Genomic DNA, 24,783 nt, shown 5'->3' with positions numbered 1-24,783 from the left:
AGGCATGCCATCCTAAACCTTGACTTTTATCTTTGACATGATCTTACTAAGTCAATGTTAAAGATAAAGTTAGGTTATATTTTTACAGAATGATCTTGGTCACAAATGTGTGATTTATTAAAGGGGACATTTCACAAGACTTTTTTTAAATGTAAAATAAATATTTGTTGTCAGAGTAGATTATGTAAAGTTTTAGCTCAAAATACCATAAAGATAATTTATTATAACATGTTAAAATGAACACTTTGTGCCGTTTTTTGGGGGTGGGTCCTTTCAAATGCAAATGAGCTGATGAAATGCAAACACTGATCACCATAATGGTGGTTTGTTGAAATTGAAACTCAAGTGTGCTTTCAATTATTTCTTTTCTCTCTCTCTCTCTCTCTCTCTCTCTCTCTCTCTGCACTAAAAGGCAGTGCCGTGGTTGGATAGTGCAGATTAAGGGGCAAAATTAAAGAGCACCTATTTCATTGCTAAAAAACAATGTTATTTTGATTATTTGGTATAATACAATGTGTTTGCATCATTTATGGTACATTTTTGTAGCTCCAAATTTCTCTTCCTGAAACGCACAGATTTGAAAAGCTTCCTGATTGGCCAGCTAATCTGTATGTTGTCATTGGCCTGAATACCTCTTATGTCAGCTGGAAACGTGATGCTCCTTACCATGTTTGAAAGATTCGATTGCTAACAGGCTGTGAGTCAGGCTGTGAGTCCGAAGCGGGATGAATTATGATAATCACTAATCTCAGGAAGTAAACTGTTACCTACAATCTGTCAAAAAAAAAAGAGATTTACGCTGGAGACGATAACTTTTGTCATTGTTTACTTTTGGGTTTTTACCCTTTTGCATATCGTTAACATGTACACACTTAGGGGCCAGTCACACCAAAAGCGTTTATGGCAGTTGCAGGCGCCTTTTTTGAATGATATTCTATGGGCAGTGAGCGTATGCGCGCTGTTTATGCGCCGAGCGCCTTGCGTTTTTTGCTGCCGGTCGCAGCATGCGTTTTTGAAGGACACTGAGAGCGGAAAAGCAGGCGACGTCATTCGCGTCTTTCCATTGTCCAATCGAATGAGGGGAGAGGCGGGCCTTACGATGTGGTAAGGGAAGTTTACAGTTTCTTTGAAGAACTGGACTCCACTCGCTCACTCTTTCATGTGTGTTTCTGCACCTCTCATCCTCAAACAAGGTCAGAGCAAGCGTCCTCTTTTTAAAGTTTCTGCTTATATGACAGTTAACAGCAAAAGAGTGCCCACGATTTAAAGGTGCAGTGTGTAAATTTTAGCGGCATCTTGTGATGATGTTGTGAATTGCAACCAATGGCTGAGTCGACTGCTAACCCCTCGCTTTTGAAACGCATAGAGAAGCTACGGTAGCCATCACCGGATAAACATGTCATTGTCGGAGACAACTTAGTAAAAAAATGATGTCCTTTAAAGGCGCTCTAAGCGAATCTGTGTGATGTCACTTTTTGTTGATGTTTGAACTGTTTTCAAACAAGCGGAGCGTTTTTGTCATTTATTTGCTGGAACACTTTGTTATGGTTTCTGTTTGTAGGTTTGGCCACTTTGTTTTTATTGCAGTTTGTGGAGCCTGGGCTGTCTACAGTGATCACGTTTTTTTTTACAGTTTGATCAGCGGACAGGCAGCAAGCGAGATAGTGAGGAGATGTTTGCTGTATGTAACAAAAAATGTTTTATGGTCTAAAACGTGTGAATTCGCTTAGAGCACCTTCAAGGGCTTCTGTAGAAACAGCTAAGGGGACCCTCGTGTATGTAGATAAAAACGTCTCATTCTAGGGTAATAAAAACACATAAGGGATCATTATAAAAGGTCTTTATACACCCCTGATAATATAGTTTGCATATTATTTTGCATTTCTGTCAAGAGATCCTTCTAAAAATTACACACTGCACCTTTAATATTTGATTGACAAGACAGCTGACTTGGACTTTAAAAAAAAGGCAGTGCGTTGCGCCTTGCGTTTCCAAGCGTAAAAAAACACGTTTGGTGTGCTTAGCCCCTTACACACCAAAGGAAATTTAAAAATGTGAATCGGACAATAGGTGCTCTTTAACATAATAAGATCCCTTTCTGACATCACAAGGGGAGCCAAATGTCAATGAGCTATTTTTTCATATGCTTGCAGAGAATGTTTAGCCAATCTAAGTAATTGTGTTGTTCTTTTTCACATTTTCTTGGTTGATAGAAGCACTTTAACATCAGATTTTCATGATATGTTCCCTTTAAATTGTTTACTAACCACCTCAGTTAGACTAGTTGTTAGAAGTTGTGTTGTAATGCTTTGCTTCTCTCTGGTGTTTCTTAGGTAAGTAATATTTTAGTAGCAGACTTCCTTCGTGAAAAACAAAAAGCATTGTACAGACTCTGTTATTTATGTGTGTAGTTTTGTACAAACAGTTTGTGTGTGTGTGTGTGTGTGTGTGTGTGTGTGTGTTTGCAGTAGTCTTGATCTTCCTCTTCTAATAGTCTTTTCAGACTCTTCTGTTTCTGACTTTGCGTTGGTGGATGTGGAAGAAAGGCTTTTTCCCTCTCTCTCTCTCTCTCTCTCTCTCTCTCTCTCTCTCTCTTTCTTTCTCTCTCTCTTTCTCTCTCTCTCTGTGTGAGATGAAGACAGACTGTACTCTTCTCTGACAGTGTTGTTAGAGGGAATGATGTGCAGATCACTGACAAGTTACAGTGATTTATGATATGAAGCACTCTTTCTTTCTCTCTCTCGCTCGCTCTCTCTCTCTCGCTGTGGTTATGACAGCTGACAATGCTTTTAGCTAATGACTAAAGTGACAGGTGAAGCCTGATCTCCAAAGATGATGCCGTGTGTTTGTGATGTAAGAACTGATTCATTTGTTTACATACAGGCACAGACTTTCATTATTGATTTTAATGTGTGTAGCACACATGGCAGTAGCTGACACAATCACACCTGTGTATACGACAGCCCGACGTTCTGCGTTTTTACAATAAATCGTTTGATTTAAAGCATTTGTAAAGGTAAAGCGGCCCGTTATAGTCCCAGTCTGAATACTAACTAATAATATGACTTATATATGTGTGCAAGTTAACTACTGTGGTATTTGTTCATTATACAGTACAAGGCTTATGTTTATTTTTAAGCAAAAGATATTGTGGAGATTATCATTAAGCTCTAAAGTCAGGGACTTTCACAGATCGCCTAGTGGGCAGCAGCTCAGTATCAAGCACTGAGATGAAAAAAGTCGAAAAGCTGTTCAACTTCAATTAGAAGTGGCGAGAACGAAAGTGAATTTTCACACATCATGCCGATGAAGATGATGGAGGCTACTTTCTCTTAGTGTTACTGTGCGAATGACAGTCCATGTGCTATCACAGTCGTTCCCATAGCAACCGCATCCACAGACAGGTGCTCGTGTTTTGGTTTCTGTTAAGAAAGGAAGAAATGGAAAGACCCTGCGGAGATGAAGAGCTGAAATGAGGGAGCGATGCAGAGAACGGTTTCAGATGCTCAGAATAGAGCAAATGAGCGCTAATGATTTTCATTGTGACAGACATCTGAACTGCAGAAGCAGCTGCAGGTGTTGCGAGTGTGGGCGGAGCCTGCAGCCTGCGTGTCCTAATATCAGCACAGGATGGCATCACTCATTATAACTGTCTTTCTCTCTCTCTGTAGAGCACAGAGCAGGTCGCTGCCTTCTGTCGCAGTCTGCACGAGATGAATCCTTCATCCGAGGGTATCTCTTCCTCATCCGAACCGGAGTATTCCTCGCTGCCTCCGAGCAATGCCACCCCTCGCCAGCTCTCTGACGCTGACAAACTACGCAAAGTCATCTGCGAATTGGTTGAAACGGAGCGCACCTATGTCAAAGTCAGTACCTGTGTGTGTTTTTGTGTGTGTAAGTTAAAGTGCATACTGCTTGGAAACACAACATGAGATAGAAAAATGTGCCTTGGACCCTCTGTGGGATCCTGACTACTGCACAGTGTATACTGCGTACAGCAAATGTTCACTATAATTTGGTTCATGCTGAGCATCTGCACAAAAACATAGAGCAGAACTTGAATGTTGAATACTGCATGCAGTTGTATGCTACAGTACGTTGTGCACCGATCATATTGTGACGATTTATCTGTGCACATTATTTCGATTTTTATTAAAATATTACTAAAATATAGAGACTTTATTTTTGGCTAATGTCATTAAACATTTAGTTTTCAGCACCTTCCCTGTAGACAGCTGGTGTATTAGAGATCCCGATTAATAATACAGTCAATGCATGTCCATCCTTTATGTTTTAAATGCTGGTAAAAGTCATGTTTTACCTATAATACATAATTATTAAAATGCAAATACTGTTTATGTTGGCTTAACCTCAGTGGTATCAAAACATCCTTAATACAAGATCAGTTTGCTTGAAAATTGCTTAAGACGCTAATGTTTGTTTACAGAGAAAATTACTTGCATTAAGTTTATTAAAGCAGCTCAAACATGCATTTTAATCTACCTGCGTGAAGTTGGCCCCCCACCTAATGCAAAATTTGGCAAAATATGCTCAATGGTTTGTGCAGGTTTGTGCTGTAAAATAATAGTTTGTGCTGCTTTGGTTTTTTAGATATTAAAAGAATATTTATAGGTCATTCTGAGGTCACTCAGCCCCCCACATGCTCCAAATTCACCCAAAAGAGTTTTAAATGTCTGTGCGGGTTTGTGCCGGTAAAAGTTAAGTTTGTAATTTATAAAGTTTGTTTTTATAATATTTGACATTGAATTCGCTCAGCTCCCTGCATGCTCCAAATTCACCCAAAATAATCTTAAACGTTTGTGCTCCCTTTGTGCGATTTTTTTTTATTTTGGTTGAATTTGGAGCATGTGGGTGACCTCAGAATGACCTATATGATCTTTAAATATCTATAAAACCAAAGCAGCACAAACAAAACATTTTGCGGTTAAGCGATTGAGCATATTTTGTCGAAGTTTTGCAATGGGTGGGGGGCCAACTTTGGGGGGACTAGGTTAAGCCCTGTTTGGGAAAATGCCCCTTAAGGCCGGGGTATACCTTTTTTCTGTGTCCGCGTCTGGCTTGCGCGCTCACGCGTCCGCTCAGCTTTCCAAGTGGGTGATTCTCATGAAAACTTGGTTTTAAAAATGTCAAGCATGAAAATGTAAAAATTGCTTAAATTTACTTTTTTTCCCACCAGACATTGAAAAACAAAGTCTGGAGTAAATGGGAACATTAATTTAAAAACTTTTACTTATCATTTAACACTTTTTGTAACATAATTTAAAAAATTAGTCCTAAAAAATCTCATTACCGCAACAGTCAGAAAACATCAACACTGACATATTTTCAAAATGACATGACAAACCTGAAAGAACATAATTTGGAGATTCTGCACATGCATTTAAAATCAAAGTATTATGCTTCTATTAATTAAATTTACATTTAATAAGCATCTGTTGCGGTAATGATAATCAAAATGTCGTGTAAGCATTATGACAAGACAATATTTCAAATTAACTGTAAAAAATGATTTTACCTGGTAGCCATCTTGAAGTAACTGGTCCATGTGCTTGGTCACTCAAAATCAAACTTTATTAAAATTCTGTATGTGTGCTTAAACTGTTCTCAAAAAGTGTTGCGTAGGATGAGAACATCAGGCATGGACCCATCATTTTCCTAATTGTTCTGCATTATTATTATACATGAATATTCAGTAAATATTTTTTCTGTCATCTAAACTAGTTTAGCAAAACATACATTTATTTTTTTTCTTAATATTTTTGTGTTAATTTGATTAAATTACAACATAACGCATGTTCAAACACAGCCGGACACATTGCGGTAATGAGAATTTCAGCAGAAAATGAGATAAAATTTACAATTATAAATTCTTATGTTGAAATCACACATTGTGCAAGGTAGAACACAGTATTGTGTTAATTCTGATGCTTTTTAATGTTACTATATTACACATTTTAAAGCTAAAATCATTAGTGCCGTGGTGTTTCAATGGTTTCGTGAGAATCACCCATATATACTCCCTGCGGCTACACGCGGATGGCCGCGTTCAACACTATACGCAATCCAAATGATTTCTTATTCAAATTACTGTATTAGTCTTACAGGCCGTCAGGGCAGCACTGATTAGGTGACATTTACAGTACATTAAAACATTAGGATAGGTGAAGAAAAGTAACCGATCCACCATTGCAAACACCATTTAGAACAAACAACAAGACAACAAAGAACAGGAATCAAACATTATGGTAACAAACATGCTCCACAGCTTTCTGTTCTTGGAAGAAGTAAAATTAAAAGAAGAAAAATGATAGTGTGTGTGCAAATGCTATCTATTTCCTTTGTATAATTGTTTGTAGTGGAGTGTCCTGTACGCGCACTGTCCGCGCGTCTCAAATTATGGGCTGCACGCGGACGGTTCGCGCAGCCGACGGCAGACCCTCCGGATGACAAAATGACATCACGCGGACGGCGCGCATACACGGACGTCCCTAGTATATTTTCGGCTTTAGCCGTTTATTAATCTTCGTTAATTTTAGTTAATGTCAATATAATTGTTCATGTTAGTTCGTGGTGGTTCGTTTGATTTTAAAAATGTGTTAGTAAATGTTATAATTTACATGAACTAAGATGAATGAATGAATGCTGTATAAAGGGGGTCGCACACCGGACGAGAAGCGTCGCGGCGCGTCTAGGACAACTTGGAGGTATCGTACAACGGAAGTTCACATTAAATAGGGCAAACTTAGTCCGATAGTGTCTACTTCTAAATGCAAAATATACGTTAGCAGCCAATGCTAAACGCTAACGATTTGGGACAAATATGATGTTATTTAATGTTAAACTATGTAAGTGGCGCTCTGTGGCGCGACAGGGATTTGAGCAGCGTCCTGAGTCACAGTGGATAGACGTCACCAGCCATCGCTGGTGTGCATACATTTATAGAAAATAATGTCTTCTGTTTTAAGATTCATGGTGCTACGTGGCGCTTCTCGTCTGGTGTGCGACCTTAAGTATTGTTTATTGTTACTTCATGTTAAGTAATGAATTAACTAATGTTAACAAATACAACCTTATTATAAAATGTTACTGATCAGGTAACACTTTAGTATGGGGAACACTTATTGATTTATTAACTATGACTTTTGCCTCAGTAAACTCCCAATTTACTGCTAATTAACTGTAACTATTTGACTTCTGAAGTAAATTGATCTTGTTGTAAAATTTGCTTACCGTACTTTCCGGACTATAAGACGCACCGGAGTATATGCTGCATCATTCAAAAATGTGTCATTAAGACGAAATAACATATTTAAGTCGAGGTGGACAATACGTGGCGTTTATTTAGAAAAATATTTCACAAAATCCAAGCTGAAGAACAGAAATTTAATCTGGAAAGGCAAGTTATTCAACTAAACAATAGCAGACAGAACAGCAGACTGAATAGATGTCTGAACGTTAAAGTAATATTATCAGTTATTTAAACGATAAACCATAGCATACAAAACTTACCTGTAAGGTTGAATAGGCTAAATTAACCGAACAAGCCAACTAGCGTGAAGTTCGCATACTCGTCATTCCACATTACTGAATCCATTGAATTAAATAAATACAGAAGCAGCTTATGGCGGACTCTCGCAGCTATAGACGATAATGTTGTCTCTTGGCTCATAAATGTTAAAATTTATTCATACTGACTTACAAGGCGCACCTGACTAGACGCAGCACCAGCCAAGTTATGACAAAAACACAGCTTATAGACCAAAAATACGGTAGGTATTTGGTCAGGAATATACTGAATAATTATTTTTGGAGAGTGTGTATACTGTTTTTGTGTTTGTTGTGTGTTCATTAACAGGATTGTGTATTTTCTCTCTCAGGATCTTAACTGTCTGATCGGGCGATATTTAACCCCTCTGCAGCAGGAGTCCTTCCTCACTCAAGATGAGGTGAGTCAGCGATGGTTTCATGTCATTATCAAGCCTCAGAGCTCAAACACAAACGTTGATATTTCATAATCATACAGTGATGGAAACAAGCATGTAGGAGGACATGCGCACACACACAGAGGAAAGATGTAGAGAAGATTGTGGGAGGGAGACACAAAAGAGAGGAACTTATGCTCTTAATCTCTCATCTGTGTCTGTGTTGCTTTAATGGCCTACATACTTGATCTGAAATACTTCTATATCACTCCAGAGACAAGAGTCATGCTTAAGCAATATGGTTTTTTAAAGGCTTTATACCTACAATACATACAGTAGTGGCCAAAAGTGACCAAGTCAAATGTTTTTAATGGGTATCGTAATATCTGAAGTGTGGAGATCAGATGATCTGATTCAACCTGACTGATGAATTGTGGTTAGCTTGTCTCCTTTATGACAGACTCATGTGATTTTGTGTCTAACAGCTGGACGTGCTGTTCGGAAACCTGCCGGAAATGCTGGAATTTCAGCTGGAGTTCCTCAAGACTTTGGAGGATGGGACCAGGCTGGTGCCCGACCTGGAGAAACTGGAGCGAGTGGAAGAATTTAAGGTGCAAAACTGGACTTAAAGGATTAGTCCATTTTCTTAAAAAAAATCCAAATAATTTACTCACCACCATGTCATCCAAAATGTTGATGTCTTTCTTTCTTTGTTCAGTCGAGAAAAATTGTTTTTTGAGGAAAACATTCCAGGATTTTTATCATTTTAATGGACTTTCATGGACCCCAACACTTAACAGTTTTAATGCAGTTTAAAAAAAGGACTCTAAACAATCCCAAACGAGGCATAAGGGTTTTATCTAGCAAAACGATTGTCATTTTTGGCAAGAAAAATAAAAAATATGCACTTTTAAACCACAACTTCTCGCCTTCCTCCGGTCCTGCGACGCGCCAGCGCGACCTCACGCAATACGTCATCACGTCAAGAGGTCACGGATGACGTATCGAAACTTCGCCCCAGTGTTTACAAGTGTGGAGAAAGAGGACCGTTCCAACGTTGTTGTATGTGGAATGATACTAATTAATGTCTTTGAGTCAGTTTAGTGTTTAAAATGGCCCGCAAGTGTGCTTTTCATATATGTAATACGTGACCTTTCAACGTCATTACGCAATTGCTTGGGGTCGCGCTGGCGCGTCGCGGGACCGGAGATAGACGAGAAGTTGTGGTTTAAAAGTGCATATTTTTTATTTTTCTTACCAAAAATGACAATCTTTTTCGCTAGATAAGACCCTTATGCCTCGTTTGGGATCGTTTAGAGTCCTTTGAAACTGCAATTTTAAACTGCATTAAAACTGTTAAGCGTTGGGGTCCATTAAAGTCCACCAAAATGAGAAAAATCCTGGAATGTTTTCCTCAAAAAACATAATCTCCTCTCGACCGAACAAAGAAAGACATCAACATTTTGTATTACATGGTGGTGAAATTATCTGGATTTTTTTAAGAAAATGGACTAATCCTTTAAGGACGTTCACTGATTTTATTCAGCCCAGCAACATAGCCAGAAATTATTGTGCAATATAACAAAAATCATGTTAAGTGACACATTTCCTTAACTTTCAGAAAATCCTCTTCTCTCTGGGTGGATCTTTCCTGTATTACGCCGATCGCTTCAAGATCTACAGCGCTTTCTGTGCCAGTCACACCAAAGTACCCAAAGTGCTGGTCAAAGGTACGTAGATCTCCATATAATACCATATAATGCTACGTTAGTAAATATAAGATTAAGCCCAATATAATTGATTATGAATGATCTGATATCATCGTCTTCATGAGCATTCCCATTAAAGTAAAAATGTCTGGAGTCATGAAAAATGAAAATAGACACATAAATACGAAACAAAGCTTCTTGTGTCTTGCAGCCAAGACAGACACGGCATTTAAGGCGTTCTTGGATGAACGCAACCCAAAACAGCAACATTCGTCCACGCTGGAGTCATACCTGATCAAACCCATCCAGAGAGTGTTAAAATATCCTCTACTGCTGAGAGAGCTGCACTCATTGACCGACCCTGACAGCGAGGAGCATTACCATCTGAACGGTGTGATTATATAAACTTATCGGGCTATTCATTACTATTGTTTAATCAAAGCTGCATTTATTTATTCTCGGATTGTCCTTTATATAACCAGGAAAACTTTCTGAGATTAAACATCTTTTTCAGAAGTGTCCTGGCCAAGACGGGCAGCGAAAAAACTATCACAATGTTACAAATATAAAAACGAAGCAGTATTGATACAAATTTAAAAACACAAATAGACTCATTCTTTAATAGCGCACAAATTAAAGATTGAAAAGTATTTATTGGCAATTTTGTAATACGTGAACCTGGATCACAAAACCATAAGTTGCATGGGTATATTTGTAGCAATAGCCGAAAGCACATTCTATGGGTCAAAATTAGGGGTGCACCGATAAATGCCGATATACACGATTATACAAAAGTTCTTTCTGGTTCTCTAATCTTATTGTCTAAGAGCTATACGATATTGTGCTGATAACGGCACTGTAACCGCTTCACCTTTCGTATTATTCCGCCACCTAGTGAATGGAGGTCCTAATCAGGCTCATCTCTGAATGGAAAAACACAGACGCGCTGTTTGAATCACTCTCCGTGTGTCTCATTAGTTTACTAGCTCATAAATCAGTCTGTGAATCCACAATCAGAAGTATTATTCCGTCAAAGATTAGCGCTCTTGGATGTTACGTTAAACTTAATGGGAGAAATGTCTTGTCACATCGTGTGGACGATTAACACTTGGAAAGAGGAATATAAACACTCATTTTTTTCTGGAGCTATATCTTTTATCAGAACGCGAAAACACCGTGGAACTGCAGGTAAGCCCCGCAGCTTTTAAATGTGGACATTGATCATTTACTTTATCGTGACGTGACTATTAAAACATGTTATGAGATATCGCCACTGGTATATTTATAAGCAGCATGCAAAAACATCTCTTTGACACTTATAAAAAACCGTTTTGTATAGTACTGACAAGAACAAAGTTTAATAATAATAATCGAGTGCTCGTATCGCATTAAGAATAAATGAGAAAGCAATAGTAACGTTACACAAGTATAGTTTTATTAACTTTTACCTCGCGCCAAAACAATAACAACACAAAAGACACTAAATATGAATAAAAAACAAGTACTAGTTTGATCATGACACCAAATACTGCTGATTTGATCTCATTTTGACGATCATAAACAAACAAGACCCACAATAGAGCCAGGGAATCCCTTTCAGAAATGTAGCCCAGAGAGGGCGGTGGTCAGCGGGGCGAGTGAACACTGACGTCCGCTCATGCTTTGGTTCTCATTTGTACCGAATCTCACTAAGCAAACGTTCAAACAGGCGCTATCTTTACTAATCGACTGCAGATTTAAATATAATACAGATACATTCTCGACTGAACTAATCTTAAAACTACACTTTGTGACCAAGAAACGGTAATATAAAGAAACGGCTTTTCCGTCCATTGAGTTGTTATGAGCTTCAAAGCAGCCGAAAGTTTTACCTGTCATTCTGGCCGCCCTCAAATCCGTGGCGGAAGAAGTAGTTCTCAAACAAAGAGGCTTTTAAAATAACTCCGTTGTTGTTTTCTAGTTTTCGTTTTTCAAACGTGTGCCGTCGAACTGTTGTATAAAAGCAGTATCGCTCTCGGAGTCGTGTGGTGTGGCTCTATATCATCACGGCTGTGATTGCCTCTGGCCTAGTCGCAGCCGTGATGATGTAGAGCTGTGTCGCACTCCTACTCGAGCGATATTGCTTAAATAATACATGGCTGATAACTATTCTGAATCGCACAGCCGATATTATTCACAGCTATTTCATGTACCACGGCTTTTAATCAGTAAGTCCTTATCGATCTGAAATCACTGTTAGTTTGAGTCGTTTAAAACATGCATTGTGTTATGGTTTTTCTTCTGCAGCGCATATTGAGTTTCTGCATGAGAGCGCCCTCTAGCTTTTGGATGTAGCGGCATTTCACCGTAATTCATTAAGAAGCATAGCAGCATTATTGGCCGATACATCGGTGCACCCCTAGTCAAAATTATCAATTTTGTTATGCCAAAAATCATTAGGATATTAAGATCACGTTCCATGAAGATATTATGTCAATTTTCTGCCGTAAATATATAAAAAAATATTTATTATTTTTGCACCTTCAGAGTCCAGATTTCCAATAGTTGTATATTGGCCAAATATTGATATATCCTACCAAACAATACATCATTGGGAAGCTTATTTATCCTGCTTTCAGATGTATAACTCTCATTTTCAAAACCACTGACCCTTATGACTGGTTTTGTGGTCTAGGGACACAAATATTTCAGTTTTCAAAGATTGTTTTTCCAGTTTGGTTCGTACAAACAGGACTGAGAGTAAATAGCTTCTGCGAACGTAGCTAAAAAGATCTATCGATTTTCTGTTGAGTAAAGCAAATATGATGGCAACAGACCTAAGATAGATTTGTAAACAAACAAAAAACAATGCTTCAATTTTAAGACCGAGCTCAAGAACTAGTGCTGCCTCACGATTAGTCGCGACTAATCGTTTGCAGAATAAAAGTTTTTGTTTACATAATATATGTGTGTGTACTGTGTATAATGATTATGTATAAATACACATACACACATGCATGTATATAATTAAGAAACATTTGCATGTGTATATACATGTTTATATTTATATATAATCTATATTATATATAAATATAAATATTTATTATATAAATATAATTTTTCCTTAAAATTATACATTTGTGTGTGTGCATTTATATAAACATAATTATTATACACAGTACACACACATTTATTATGTAAACAAAAACTTTTATTCTGCAAACGATTAGTCGCGACTAATCGTGAGGCAGCACTATCAAGAACTGAGCTATTTTTTTCTGGTTTTTCTTCAGTATTTAGCATTTGATCGTTTGTGTTGATCTGCAATATTTGATGAACTTAATCACTAAATTCAGCTGTTTTGTTGTGCAGTTGCGATGAAGGCCATGAACACGGTGGCCAGTCACATCAACGAGATGCAGAAGATCCACGAGGAGTTTGGAGCCGTGTTTGACCTTCTCATTTCAGAACAGACCGGAGAGAAGAAAGAGGTTTGTGCTCCTTAAACCTTTACACAACGCTTGTCCTGTGATTGGAGATCTGGAGTGTTTCATATCATTGCAGTTTTGTGTTCACTACATAGAGTGCATGGTGCTTTTTGGATGCATATCATGAGCTGTCCATTTGTTTGTGTGCATGTGTGTGAGGAGGACTCCAGTAACGGTGGCGTTTGCTATGATTACAGGTTGCTGACTTGTCAATGGGAGATTTACTCCTCCACAGCAGCGTGACATGGATCAACCCGTCCTCCACACTGGGGAAGTGCAAGAAAGAGCCCCAGCTGGCCACTTTCGGTTTGTTGTTTCTCTATTTCACTTGAACTCACTCGGATATTTGCTAGTTTACTACTAGACTACAATCGCTAGATGGATTGATGGGTGGGTAGCAAGGGGTGCATTCCACAAAAGAAGTCCAGGTCATCATTTATACATTAACAAAATGACCACAGTGAAAAAAATAATTTTCATATTTTCCTTCTGTATATTTCGTTGTTGGTGATTAAGTGTCATTTTTAACACTGATCTCTGTCTTTTGCAGTGTTCAAAACCGCTGTTGTGTTCATCTGTAAAGACTCCAAACAGAAGAAGAAAATGGTGAGTGTCTGTCTGTGCTCTCCCATATGGCAGCAGATCAACACTCTCAATCTCTGGGTTTTAATTAATTCACATGAATATAATAACACAGTAATGTTGCTTTAATCTCTCTCAGGGTGGCTCTCACAGAGCATCGGTCTCAGGTGAAGAGAAAGATCCTTTCCGTTTCCGTCACATGATCCCTACCGAAGCGCTTCAGGTGCGCACGCTGTCGAGTACAGGTGAGCTCAACTCTGCCCGTGTTACAATAGCACCAGACGTAGGTTGTGTCACATACAGACACACAAACTTAACAATGCAAAGATGTTATGTATAATGCAGAGGAACTGATTGTGTGTGTGTCTACAGATGGAGAGAGCGCGGCCGTGTGCGAGATCATACATGTGAAGTCTGAATCTGAGGGAAGACCAGAGCGAGTGTTTCAACTTTGCTGCAGGTTAGTGTGACCCACACACTTCAGGCTTGTGATTTTACCACAGTGAGGTTAATGGGTGTCATAAGGATGTGTTGATACACGGCCGAAAGATGCCAGTAAAGAAACTGGTAGTAATTTGCTGTATATGTGTACGGTTGATCCATTATAAGCATTTTATAAAAGTTGCAGGGCGGCATCTAAGATGGGGTTCTTAGTTGGTGCCCACTATGTGGCCCAGGTCAAAATAGTCCATGCCCAAGTCTCACCTGGTAGTCTGATATATGATATAAGACTTGTATGATATACCTTTAAGTCTTGAAAAATGAACAGCACACCTCTCTTATATGGCAATATATAATTTTAAATGAATTTTAACATATACAAAAAATGTTTACAAAGTGTATTTAAATGGGACATTTTAGAAGACTTTTTTAAGATGTCAAATAAATCTTTGGTGTCCCCAGAGTATATATGTGAAGTAATGGCTCAAAATATCATATGGATGATTTGTTGTAGCATGTTAGGATTTACATCTTGTAGGTGTGAGCAAAAATGTGCCAGCTTTCGGTGTGTCCTTTAAAATGCAAATGAGCTGATCTCTGCACTAAATGGCAGTGCCGTAGTTTGATGTGCAGATTAAGGGGCGGAACTGTATTATCCCCTTCTGACATCACAAGGGGAGCCAGATTTCAATTACCTACTTTTGCACGTGCTTGCAGAGAATGGTTTACCAAAACTAAGTTACTGGGTTGATCATTTACACAATTTCTAGATTGATAGAAACACTGGGGACCCAATTATAGCACTTGAACATGGAAAAAGTCAGATTTTTATGATATTAATATTTTTTTTAAGTATTTTTATTTATGTTGCACTGGAATTTTTAAGAAAAACTTTGTATGTTACAAACTTGTATACAAAACGGGTTTGAAAAGGTTAAAATTAAAGTTAATTTACTTTATTAAATTTATTTAAATTTAGATTGCATACATACTTTACAAACATATTTTGGCCAAGAAAAATATTTTGGCCGCATGGGTTGTAAAATAAGAAATGTTTTTGTTTGAAATATATGTTAATATATGAAAGTTAAAACTAAAATATTTTCAAATTCAAAAATAGGCCTATATTAATTAAGCTTTACTTTCTACACTTTCAAACATTCTATTTATAAAACATATTTTTTTCCCAGAGAAATATATTTTTTTGCCATATAGGCTTATCCACACAATTTAAGTAACATTTATTATCCATAGCTTAAATTCAATTCACATTTATTTGTACAGCGCTTTTCACAATGCATGTATGCTTATATATTTCACAATGCTAATATCGGAAAATGAAGATGTTAGATAGTATAAATTGTAGTGTTTACAATTAGCTAACTTAACATGTATATTATAGCAGCGATAAGTGCGCACATTTTATAAACAAAAGTAATTCAAAGTGCTTTAAATGAGAAAACAATCTAAGATTTAAAAAAAGTAAAAATAAGAGACCCACAATAAAATCAAAATAAAAACAAAGATACATAAGAATTTAAAATAACAATTAAAAGAAAATAAATTACGAAATATACGTAATTTTTGTTTCTATGTAATATTTGAAGTTCTCGTAGGGGTGTCCGTCATCTCTTCATAGATGTTGGATCATCTGTAGGGGCTTAAGTCTAATCCCTGACTAAAATGCATGTTTGAGCTGTCCTAACTGAAAGCAACTTGCACTAAAATATCTTAAAGGGGTCATATCGTGAAAATCTGACTTTTTCCTGTTTTTAAGTGCTATAATAGGGTCCCCAGTGCTGAAAAAGATCAACCCAGTAACTTTGTTTTGGTATTCTATTCTGTGCACGCATGTGAAAAAATAGGTTCAGATTTCACCTGTTTTGTGATGTAGCTGAATTACAATTATACTGCCCCTTAATCTGGACTATCCAACCACGTCATGGCCATTTAGTGCAAAAAGAAAAAATAATTGACGGCACAATTGAGTTTCAATTTCAACAAACCACAATTATGGTGATCAGTGTTTGCATTTCATACCTTATTTGCATTTTAAAGGACACACCCAAAAACAGCAAATTTTTGCTTGAACCTACAAAGTGGCAATTTAAACATGCTATAATAAATTATCTGTGGGGTCTTTTGAGATAAAACTTCACATATGTTCTCTGGGGACACCATAGACTTATTTCACTTTTTTTTTAATCGTAATATGGCCCCTTAATCTGGACTATCCAACCACGTCATGGCCATTTAGTGCAAAAAGAAAGAGAGAGAAAAGATTTGACTGCACAATTGAGTTTAATTTCAACAAACCACCATTATGGTGATCAGTGTTTGCATTTCAACTGCTCATTTGCATTTTAAAGGACACACCCAAAAACAGTACATTTTTGCTTGCACCTACAAAGTGGCCATTTTTACATGTTATTTTAAATTATCTGTCAGGTATTTTAGGCTAAAACTTCACATACGCAATCTGGGGACACCAAAAACGTATTTCACATTTTAAAAAATCATAATATGACCCCTTTAAAATATTCCAGTGCCATTGTTTTGTCTCAAGATGCACACCATTGATGTTATTTTGTAAGGTATGTTTGTTAAAACTAGGTAAATGTCCTAACATAACTAAGGCCTAGTCCTGGATTAACCTATAAACTGCCCCTTGACTGCCATAAGATATCTGTCGCCATCTAGTGGAGGAACGGTGCACATCCTTGATGTGACATACATTATAATACAATTAGTTTGTTCTATTGTTATGCAATAGTATCTATTATCACCATTTGAAATGTGAAGTAATGTTTAAAATGCATTCTGAATGAATAAGACAAATTTAAATAAAAATACTGTACTAATGTGATGCTAATATAACATGCTGATGTTTTCTGTGTTTTCAGCTCTCCAGACAGTAAGAAAGATTTTTTGAAGACTGTTCACTCCATACTAAGAGATAAACAGCGTCGTCAGTTGTTGAAGACAGAAAGTCTTCCTCTGAGCCAGCAGTACGTTCCCTTCGGTGGAAAACGCTTGTGCGCTCTTAAAGGAGCCCGTCCGGCCATGAACAGAGCAGGTAAACATGTAACCATTCACAAAACCTTAAGTTAACACGACTTGTTCCGGTGAGCTTAAATTTGTTTGTTTTTCTCTCAGTTTCTGCCCCGACTCGCACACTGGGCCGAAGAAAACTGGTGCGAAATCGCTTCACCATCGACACGGACATCGTTTTCGACACCGAACCCGACAGCGACTCCCCCGATTCCCAGCATTCTCAGCAGCAGGGCGGAGATCCGGCCGGTGACACGGACCGCTGGGTGGAGGAACAATTCGATCTTCAGCGCTACGAGGAGCAGGAACAGGACGTGAAAGAGTCGGACATTCTGAGCGACGACGACGAGCTCTGTCAGTCCGCTTTGAGCCCGTCGACCGAGCCGGACGCGGAGGGCCCGCTCTCCGCTCTCTCGCTGGAGGGAGACACTGCTGAGGAGGAGGAGAATGAGGAGGGCCAGGGAGGAGACGAGGAGAGCAAGAAAGACGTCAGAGACCACAAAACCCAGCATGCAAAGCTGTCTGATGTAGGAAAGCAGTGTGCCATGTCAGTGGCCAGCGTAGACGATGAGGTCATCTGGGTGCGTCGGGACGACAGCAACACGGACAACGAGGCGCAAGATGAACCTCAAACCTGAAACACATCAGGAGACAATAAAGCAAAAGCTCCCTGCTGAAATAAATCAGCCAGTACGTTAGCGATGCATGATCCACGCTAATATTCTGAATGTTAGACATTCTTTCAGAAATAGCTGTATGATATCACGCTTATCCACTGTAGACACTTAAACTCATTAGATGAGCTCTGTATGTGTGCTGTGGCCAATCAGAAGCCTGGAAAAATGTGGCGGTACAATCAATAGATTTAATCGACTCGTACAATTGCACATTAACCGTTGGCAGCTTCATACGTTTGACCGCCAACGTCTGCCAAATCTTGTAACATTTCTTTGTTGTTCATTTCTAAGTGTTTTTAATGAGTTTGAAAGGGCTGATATTTATTTATGTCATTCATATATAAGAACAACAGCCTGATAATATCTTACATTTTAATTTGTACAGAGAAGCTGTATATGCTGTTTTTGTTGTTTGTATATATGTGTTTATTTCTTTTAGACTGGTTTGAAATGTACATACTACGCAGTATTCTGACCTGAAATATACATGCGTGTTGAATATTCATGAGTTTAGATGTGCACATCTCAGGTCAAAATAATGCCGTTGTAAAACAGAATTTTTTATAATTTTTTCCCAATTTTTTTACTGTTCATTTTAGGTCACTATGTCCTGTTTTACTTGAATTTTGTTGGAAAAAAATGCAATATGATTTTTAGCTGATGGACTGTTCTGTTCAAGTTTGCTTTACATGGTTTGTTGTAATTTAGCTCTGCTCATAATTGACACATTTTCTGCCTTTACAGTATAAACTCACATTCACACAATTCCTTATAAAAGAATCTGAGCCATTACATAGACCAAATGTATCCTGTATAATTTATTAGGCTTTTTTCTGTGTATTACTGCATCACAGTTGAACGAATAATAATGTTTTTTATGTTTTACCATTTAAAATTTGCTAAATGCAATCAAGAGAAGCCACTGGAAAATATTTTAATGATATGAAAGTCTACATTAAATTGTTCCCCTTTGAGCTATAGAGACTGCATTTTTAGTTTGTAAATAAAGCTGTGAATTGATATTATATTAAATAAACTTGTTTCGTATATATAACCAAATCCAGAACCCTGTGATTGATTCATGGGGGATTCATTCAGTCCTGGTCTTTTCCTGTATGGACACGGCACAGGTGCTCTATAATAAATCTGGACACTTAAGTCAGTAAACGAACGTTATTGTACAACTTTAAATAAAATACGAGCACACACATTTCACAAAGTATTAAAAAAATATATCATTTCAAAATTAAGACAAATGTATTTTTACTAATATTGCCCAAAAAGTACCGCAGCTCTGTGCTTGGATCTATGTTTTATCATCTATTGCAATAGAAGTCAAAGGAATTTTAATTCACCATAAATTTCCAAAATGCTATTTTGGAGAGGGGACTATATTTACATGCTTCAAATAATTGTGTTTCGACTTGTGTGTGTATGTGTGGTCTTGCCATTTATGTATAACTGTCAGTTATAGAGTTTTACAACCTGAATGATTCAAAGCTGCAGGCAAAATGTCTGAGCTAAAATTCTGAAGTTATGAGTGAAATATAACACGAAAAAGAGACAGTCAATCTCTCAAAACTCTTATCTGACACTGAGATTTATGAGCTGATGAAAGATTTTCTCTCTGCCGGCCTGTGTGACATCATCTCTCGCGCGCGCACGCACGCACGCACACACTTGCAGTAGAGATGCAACATTTTTTTATCACATTTAGTTATTTACTAAGATTATTTAGATATTCTGACAAATTTGTAACTGTTTTACATAAATTAAGATTTAAAGGAAACATTCAATTATGTAACCAAAAGTTACTTTAACATTAAAGCTTTATATTATTAGTTTAACTGATTTTATTGCTTTGATCCGTTTCTACATGCACTTACTTCTCTCATTAAATAACACAATAAATAGAAATATTTTGAATATAATATTTAACCTTACGAAAAACATCAATGCACTGTCTGTGTCCACAAGCCATTTTCACGTGCTAACTGTCACAGTATAGGCCTAATTACTCAGCCTTGGTGCTTAATATGCAAGTAAATAAATACATAAATAATAATATTAATTAATTAATGAATTAATTAATATTATTAATAAATATTATAAATATTTAAATGAATACGTTTTCAATTTCAAAACGTGTTTTTGTGTTTCATTACAAGTTAAATGCATTGTTTGTGTAATAGCAAAGAGGTTGTAGCAGCATAAGAATATTGTCCTTCAAGGCTTCCGTCGTGTGTTTGATTTACGACAGTTTTCCGATGTTTTTCTTCGGTCAAATAGATGTTAAATTGTCGTTTTTAAATATTTGTACATTCATATTTTTAACCTCTGGATAATGTTGGAGCCAGACGAGCCGAGACGACCCCATCTCAGGAAAAAAAGGGGTAAGTCGAACTGTAGACTACTGAAGTTAAATTGAACTGATATTTAGGCAAAATATAAATATCATCTACCGATTTTATTCCTGCACTGTGAATTTGTTACAGTAGCTAACTTACTTCCAATCCCAAACTCCTAAAAAGTGTTGGTATCTTCCGTTTTTCATCGGGTGTTGAAATAAATAGCTGCAGTTTTACACATGCGCGCAAGGGGGCGCACAAACATAACAGTTTCTCTCAGTCACTTTGGAGCATTCCTCAGATAAGAAATACATTTTTAAAAACACTTTGTTCAACATCCACATCATCAAGTCAGTTGTGCACAAATTGTCATTGTTTTGGACAAATTGCAAATGTTTTTATACAATCATGCAGTTGATTATTTACAATTTTCTGCTGTTTGCTACATTTTCAATTGCTTATGACATTTTCATCATGGTTTTTTTGAATAATGAAGCATTTAGGAATTAGCTCATTGCATAAGTCATGACATGCAGAATGGTTTTCCATATATATTCATATATTTTGTAGATGTCTGTAAATATGAACTGAATTGATAAATTGCTGAAGGGGAGTGTGTGAAGTGTTAGATGACTGTATAAGTGATGTTGCGAGGAAAGATATCTGTTGTGATGTGGATGAGAAGCCTAACAGCTTGGGACATCAGGATGTCCATCAATAGAAACGTTTTGTGTTGAGATTAGATTTTTTTTAAATTATACAGCCAACCTTTCTAATTTAGTTATTTTGTATTTGTACTATGATTTATTCAATATCAAAAAAGTTGAAAGTTGTAAATGTGAATTCTCTCTAATCTGCACACAAACGAATGAGTAACTTCATACTATTGAAATTGAAACAGTGGCTAAAGTGCAGCCATGTTCATTTACAATTATAACTATCAAAACTATAAATAAAAAAGCCATAAAATTTGTGTCAGAAAGTCCCGAAACCTATAATTATTATTTTTAATTAAAAAAATATTTTGCTAGATTAACTGCATTTTGAACCAGTTACAGGCTTTTGCAGGAAATCTATGATGTTGTGCAAAATGCATGCATTATTTTGCACATTTTAGGAGTTATTTGAGAAACTCGACTGAGAAAAACTGTAATAAAAAAATATGTATTACAAGTTAACGTATTACATGTTAACAAGTTAAATTTCACATTTCTTATGTTACCACAATTATTATACATGTGCTACGAAAAAACAACAATATTCTTGGTGGACATCCTGTCGCTCTTGTTGCTCTGGCCAAAGATGTTCATCAACATCAAATCTGATATTTCCCATTTCCATGCACTGGTTTTCCTTGAATACTGCACCCATTCCCTGCAACGAGATTCCTAGTATTCCTACACATCATCCCATTGCTCTTCCATGTGCATGTTGGTGCTGTTCAGTGTTGTGACAGTCCACCATTCTCAAACAATTGTATGGTTGTGTTGTGGGCAAATACATATGCTGTATGCTCCCAAACTTGATTGGTTGATTTGTTGTGATTCCAGTTTTGTTGCAATAGCAGGTCATTTGTTTAGGAGACATTACACATGTATATTTGTGGAATCGACATGCATGTAGACAGATATTGGAATGGATAATTTTGAATGTGATGACTTACTTAATGAAAAATGACTGAGAAGTTGTGAAGAGTTTGATAGTTCAATCAACTCATCAGTTTTGATCAACAAGCCATATATGCATTAAGTTATTGTACAAAGTATAGACACCTGTAAAATTACTTTTTGCAAAAAGACTTGCAATTTGATTAAATCAATATGAAATTCCAATCTGATGTGAACAAGAAACTAATTGTTCTGAGATCTAAACTTATTGTTTTGAAAAAAATAAATTCTCAAATAATGTTAATATTTGTATTAGTAAAATATGTGTCGCACTTATTTTCTAGGGCTGTGTGTGTATGTGTGTGTTTACACCTGAAACTGATGACATCACTGCACACAGGCTGACCTGTCAGACAGGTTTGAGGGTTTCTGTTGACTATTAAGTGAACGTCCAACTTGCAGTGTTGTATTGACATTTTAGTTCAGGTCAACTGAGCTCCTGTTTTCTGTGAATCCTTATATAAATATGAAAAATGAGGTGCTCACCGTGGTCTTTTTCAGCCATTTTATCTGAATCCTTCAGGTTAAAGAATGTATTGAAACACACCTGTTTATTTCAAAGATAAATACTCTTAAATGTATTTCACATTTATGTATTTGAAATACACTATTATTCAAAGTGACGTACAGTGGATTCAAGCTATACATTGATCAGTATTTTTAACCTCACAATGCTCTACGAGTTACCTACAGGAAGATTAAATTAGATTAAATTAAACATGAGTAACAAGAGTAGGCTACTTAAAAGTAAAGCTTCTTAAGTCTAGTTTTAATGCGCTGGGTGGTGAGAGATCAGATCAACCCATCTGCACCAATGGCTTTGTTTTTGTGTGACTCATTATTTGAGTGTCTGGTGAAGTCTGTTTTGCCAGCATCCGGCTCACTTTCTTGTGTGTTTGTGCCTACTTACCTATTTCTAGGACATATGTGTACCCAAAAGTGAGACCTGACTTTGTAAAATCGCTATAAAAGTATAGTATATCAAGTTTTTTCATAAATTATAACAGCGGTTCCCAAACTTTTTTTCCTGCGCACCCCCTTCTATGTCCCGACCGGGTTGGCGTACCCCCAAACCCCACTTCAAAAAAAAAATAAAGACTCGCCATAAAGACTCATGTTTAATCATGTGCAAATAACCAGGGGCCGGTTGCACCAACCGGACGTAAAGAAGTTGGGTGTAAGTCCTACGTCGGGCTTAGCTACGTCTGACATTGTGAAAAATATTTACGCCTGTTGCACCATCTGAAACTACGACTAGACGCAGCTACGCTCAGCGTAGATGATGCGCTCCCCCGTGTATGCGTTTATAACGCCATTCGAGTTTACTATGGTAAGAAACGTACACATACTGCCGCCAGCTAATAGATGACATATGAGAGCTTTCCTCATGTTTACCAGTGCGCTCTCCCTCAAGATGCGTCACGTGCAGACCCATCAAACACATTCACAAAAGCCTTTACAGTTCGCACAAAAGATGTATAATAGTTTGCAGATTCATTATAACAGCTCAAGTTTCAAACTAAATTAAATGAAAGCTTTTAATAAGTTCTCTAAAGTGTCTTTGTAAGTATTTATGTATTTTATTATAAAAATTAATTGCCGGTCTCTCTACCATGCATGAAAGCACATTGCTCGCGTGTGCCTGTGCATTACGCACCCATGTTTCGTCCCATTTGATTATTTCTATTTTTGCCATAGAAAAAAGTCTCTCTCTCTTGGTCCCTCTCCTCCTTCGTGACTAACAACTTTATCATAAGACGTCCCACTTGACAGTTTCCCTGATTTCAGCCAGTTAAGCATATTTATAATATGGAATGAATTGACGCGCATATAGCAGCTGCAGTGCATAACAGAAGAGCAGTGCGTAGAAAAAGACAGCAGCTGTCTTCTACGTTTCTATCAAAAACTAAAAGTATAGTTATTTTATTTAAAATAAAAGCGATTACAAAGGAAATGTTTACTGTTCATGTTTTTTATTCATTTATTGTATGGAAAAATCCCACTTAAAGGGCCATTTCACCGATAGGAACATTAATCTTTATGGAAAGTGAGTCATATTTGTAGTCAAAATGTAACATAAATGTAGAATTTTGTGCCTATTTGACAGAGAAAAGACAAAATGTGACTTTAGAGCACATTTGTATGAAAAACTACAACTGCCACTATGCACCACAATGCACAGCTCTGCAAGCCACTCCCATTACTCGGAACCCGGCTCAGACATGCTATTATGTACATAAATGCCACGTTAGTAAAACAAAGAAAATAGCCACCACCACTGTGTCTGACTGACACCAATCATGATTTACTTTTAAACGTGATGTTACTTTGTGGTACACACAATAACACTCTGGCCTGGTGTGTAGCAAAGTCTTATTCAAACAGTAACGTGCGGTTTCAGATCCGCAGTACAAATGTCTTTCCAAGTACTTAAAAAAAGTGTATGCAATTTAAATGTTTATTTAGTTTTACCAATTTTCTTTTTGTCTCTTGTTTACTGTAATTACATTTGTGTTATTATTGGCCTCACTGCTCTCACAATATAGACATATAAAACACCGCTCAGATATGCTATTGTGTACATAAATGCCACGTTAGTATAACAAAGAAAATATAAACACTCACTTTAGTCAGACGTCCGTTAATCCCTGCATCCTCCACACAAACGCGTCCCCTGCATAATATCTCCACAGACGCGCTGCCTCAGCTCTTGGAGCTTGTGCTCGTAAACCGAAACACGTCTTTGAAATAAGCACGCGACCAGAAACATTCACAAAACAAACGTCCATATCCTTATCTGATCCAGAAATGTTAAACCGAAAGCAAACGGCGCGAGTCCGTCCAAGCTTATATACTCCGCAGCGCGTCTGCTCGTAAACCGAAACATGTCCGTGAAAT

The 24,783-nt window shown here is 37.2% G+C and overlaps 1 protein-coding gene across 5 annotated transcripts in view; it reads left to right on the top strand.

Annotated features, from left to right (window-relative positions):
• The window catches only part of tiam1b (TIAM Rac1 associated GEF 1b), a 93,180-nt gene extending 74,251 nt beyond the window's left edge, over window positions 1-18,929 (top strand). For all 5 annotated transcript variants that reach the window (XM_055197366.2, XM_055197367.2, XM_073863556.1 and 2 more), the window contains 12 exons: window positions 3,672-3,866; window positions 7,899-7,967; window positions 8,429-8,554; window positions 9,565-9,673; window positions 9,864-10,043; window positions 13,004-13,122; window positions 13,317-13,425; window positions 13,670-13,725; window positions 13,841-13,946; window positions 14,074-14,161; window positions 17,046-17,218; window positions 17,299-18,929. In XM_055197366.2, coding sequence (XP_055053341.2) covers window positions 3,672-3,866; window positions 7,899-7,967; window positions 8,429-8,554; window positions 9,565-9,673; window positions 9,864-10,043; window positions 13,004-13,122; window positions 13,317-13,425; window positions 13,670-13,725; window positions 13,841-13,946; window positions 14,074-14,161; window positions 17,046-17,218; window positions 17,299-17,831 — 1,863 coding nt within the window. In that variant the 3' untranslated portion in view covers window positions 17,832-18,929. The remainder of the gene's footprint in view (window positions 1-3,671; window positions 3,867-7,898; window positions 7,968-8,428; window positions 8,555-9,564; window positions 9,674-9,863; window positions 10,044-13,003; window positions 13,123-13,316; window positions 13,426-13,669; window positions 13,726-13,840; window positions 13,947-14,073; window positions 14,162-17,045; window positions 17,219-17,298) is intronic.
• The last annotated feature ends 5,854 nt before the right edge of the window (window positions 18,930-24,783 follow it).

This window comes from Misgurnus anguillicaudatus, chromosome 24, assembly GCF_027580225.2.
Source record: "Misgurnus anguillicaudatus chromosome 24, ASM2758022v2, whole genome shotgun sequence".
Lineage (NCBI taxonomy): Eukaryota > Metazoa > Chordata > Actinopteri > Cypriniformes > Cobitidae > Misgurnus > Misgurnus anguillicaudatus.
This window is presented reverse-complemented; position numbering and strand designations above follow the sequence as displayed.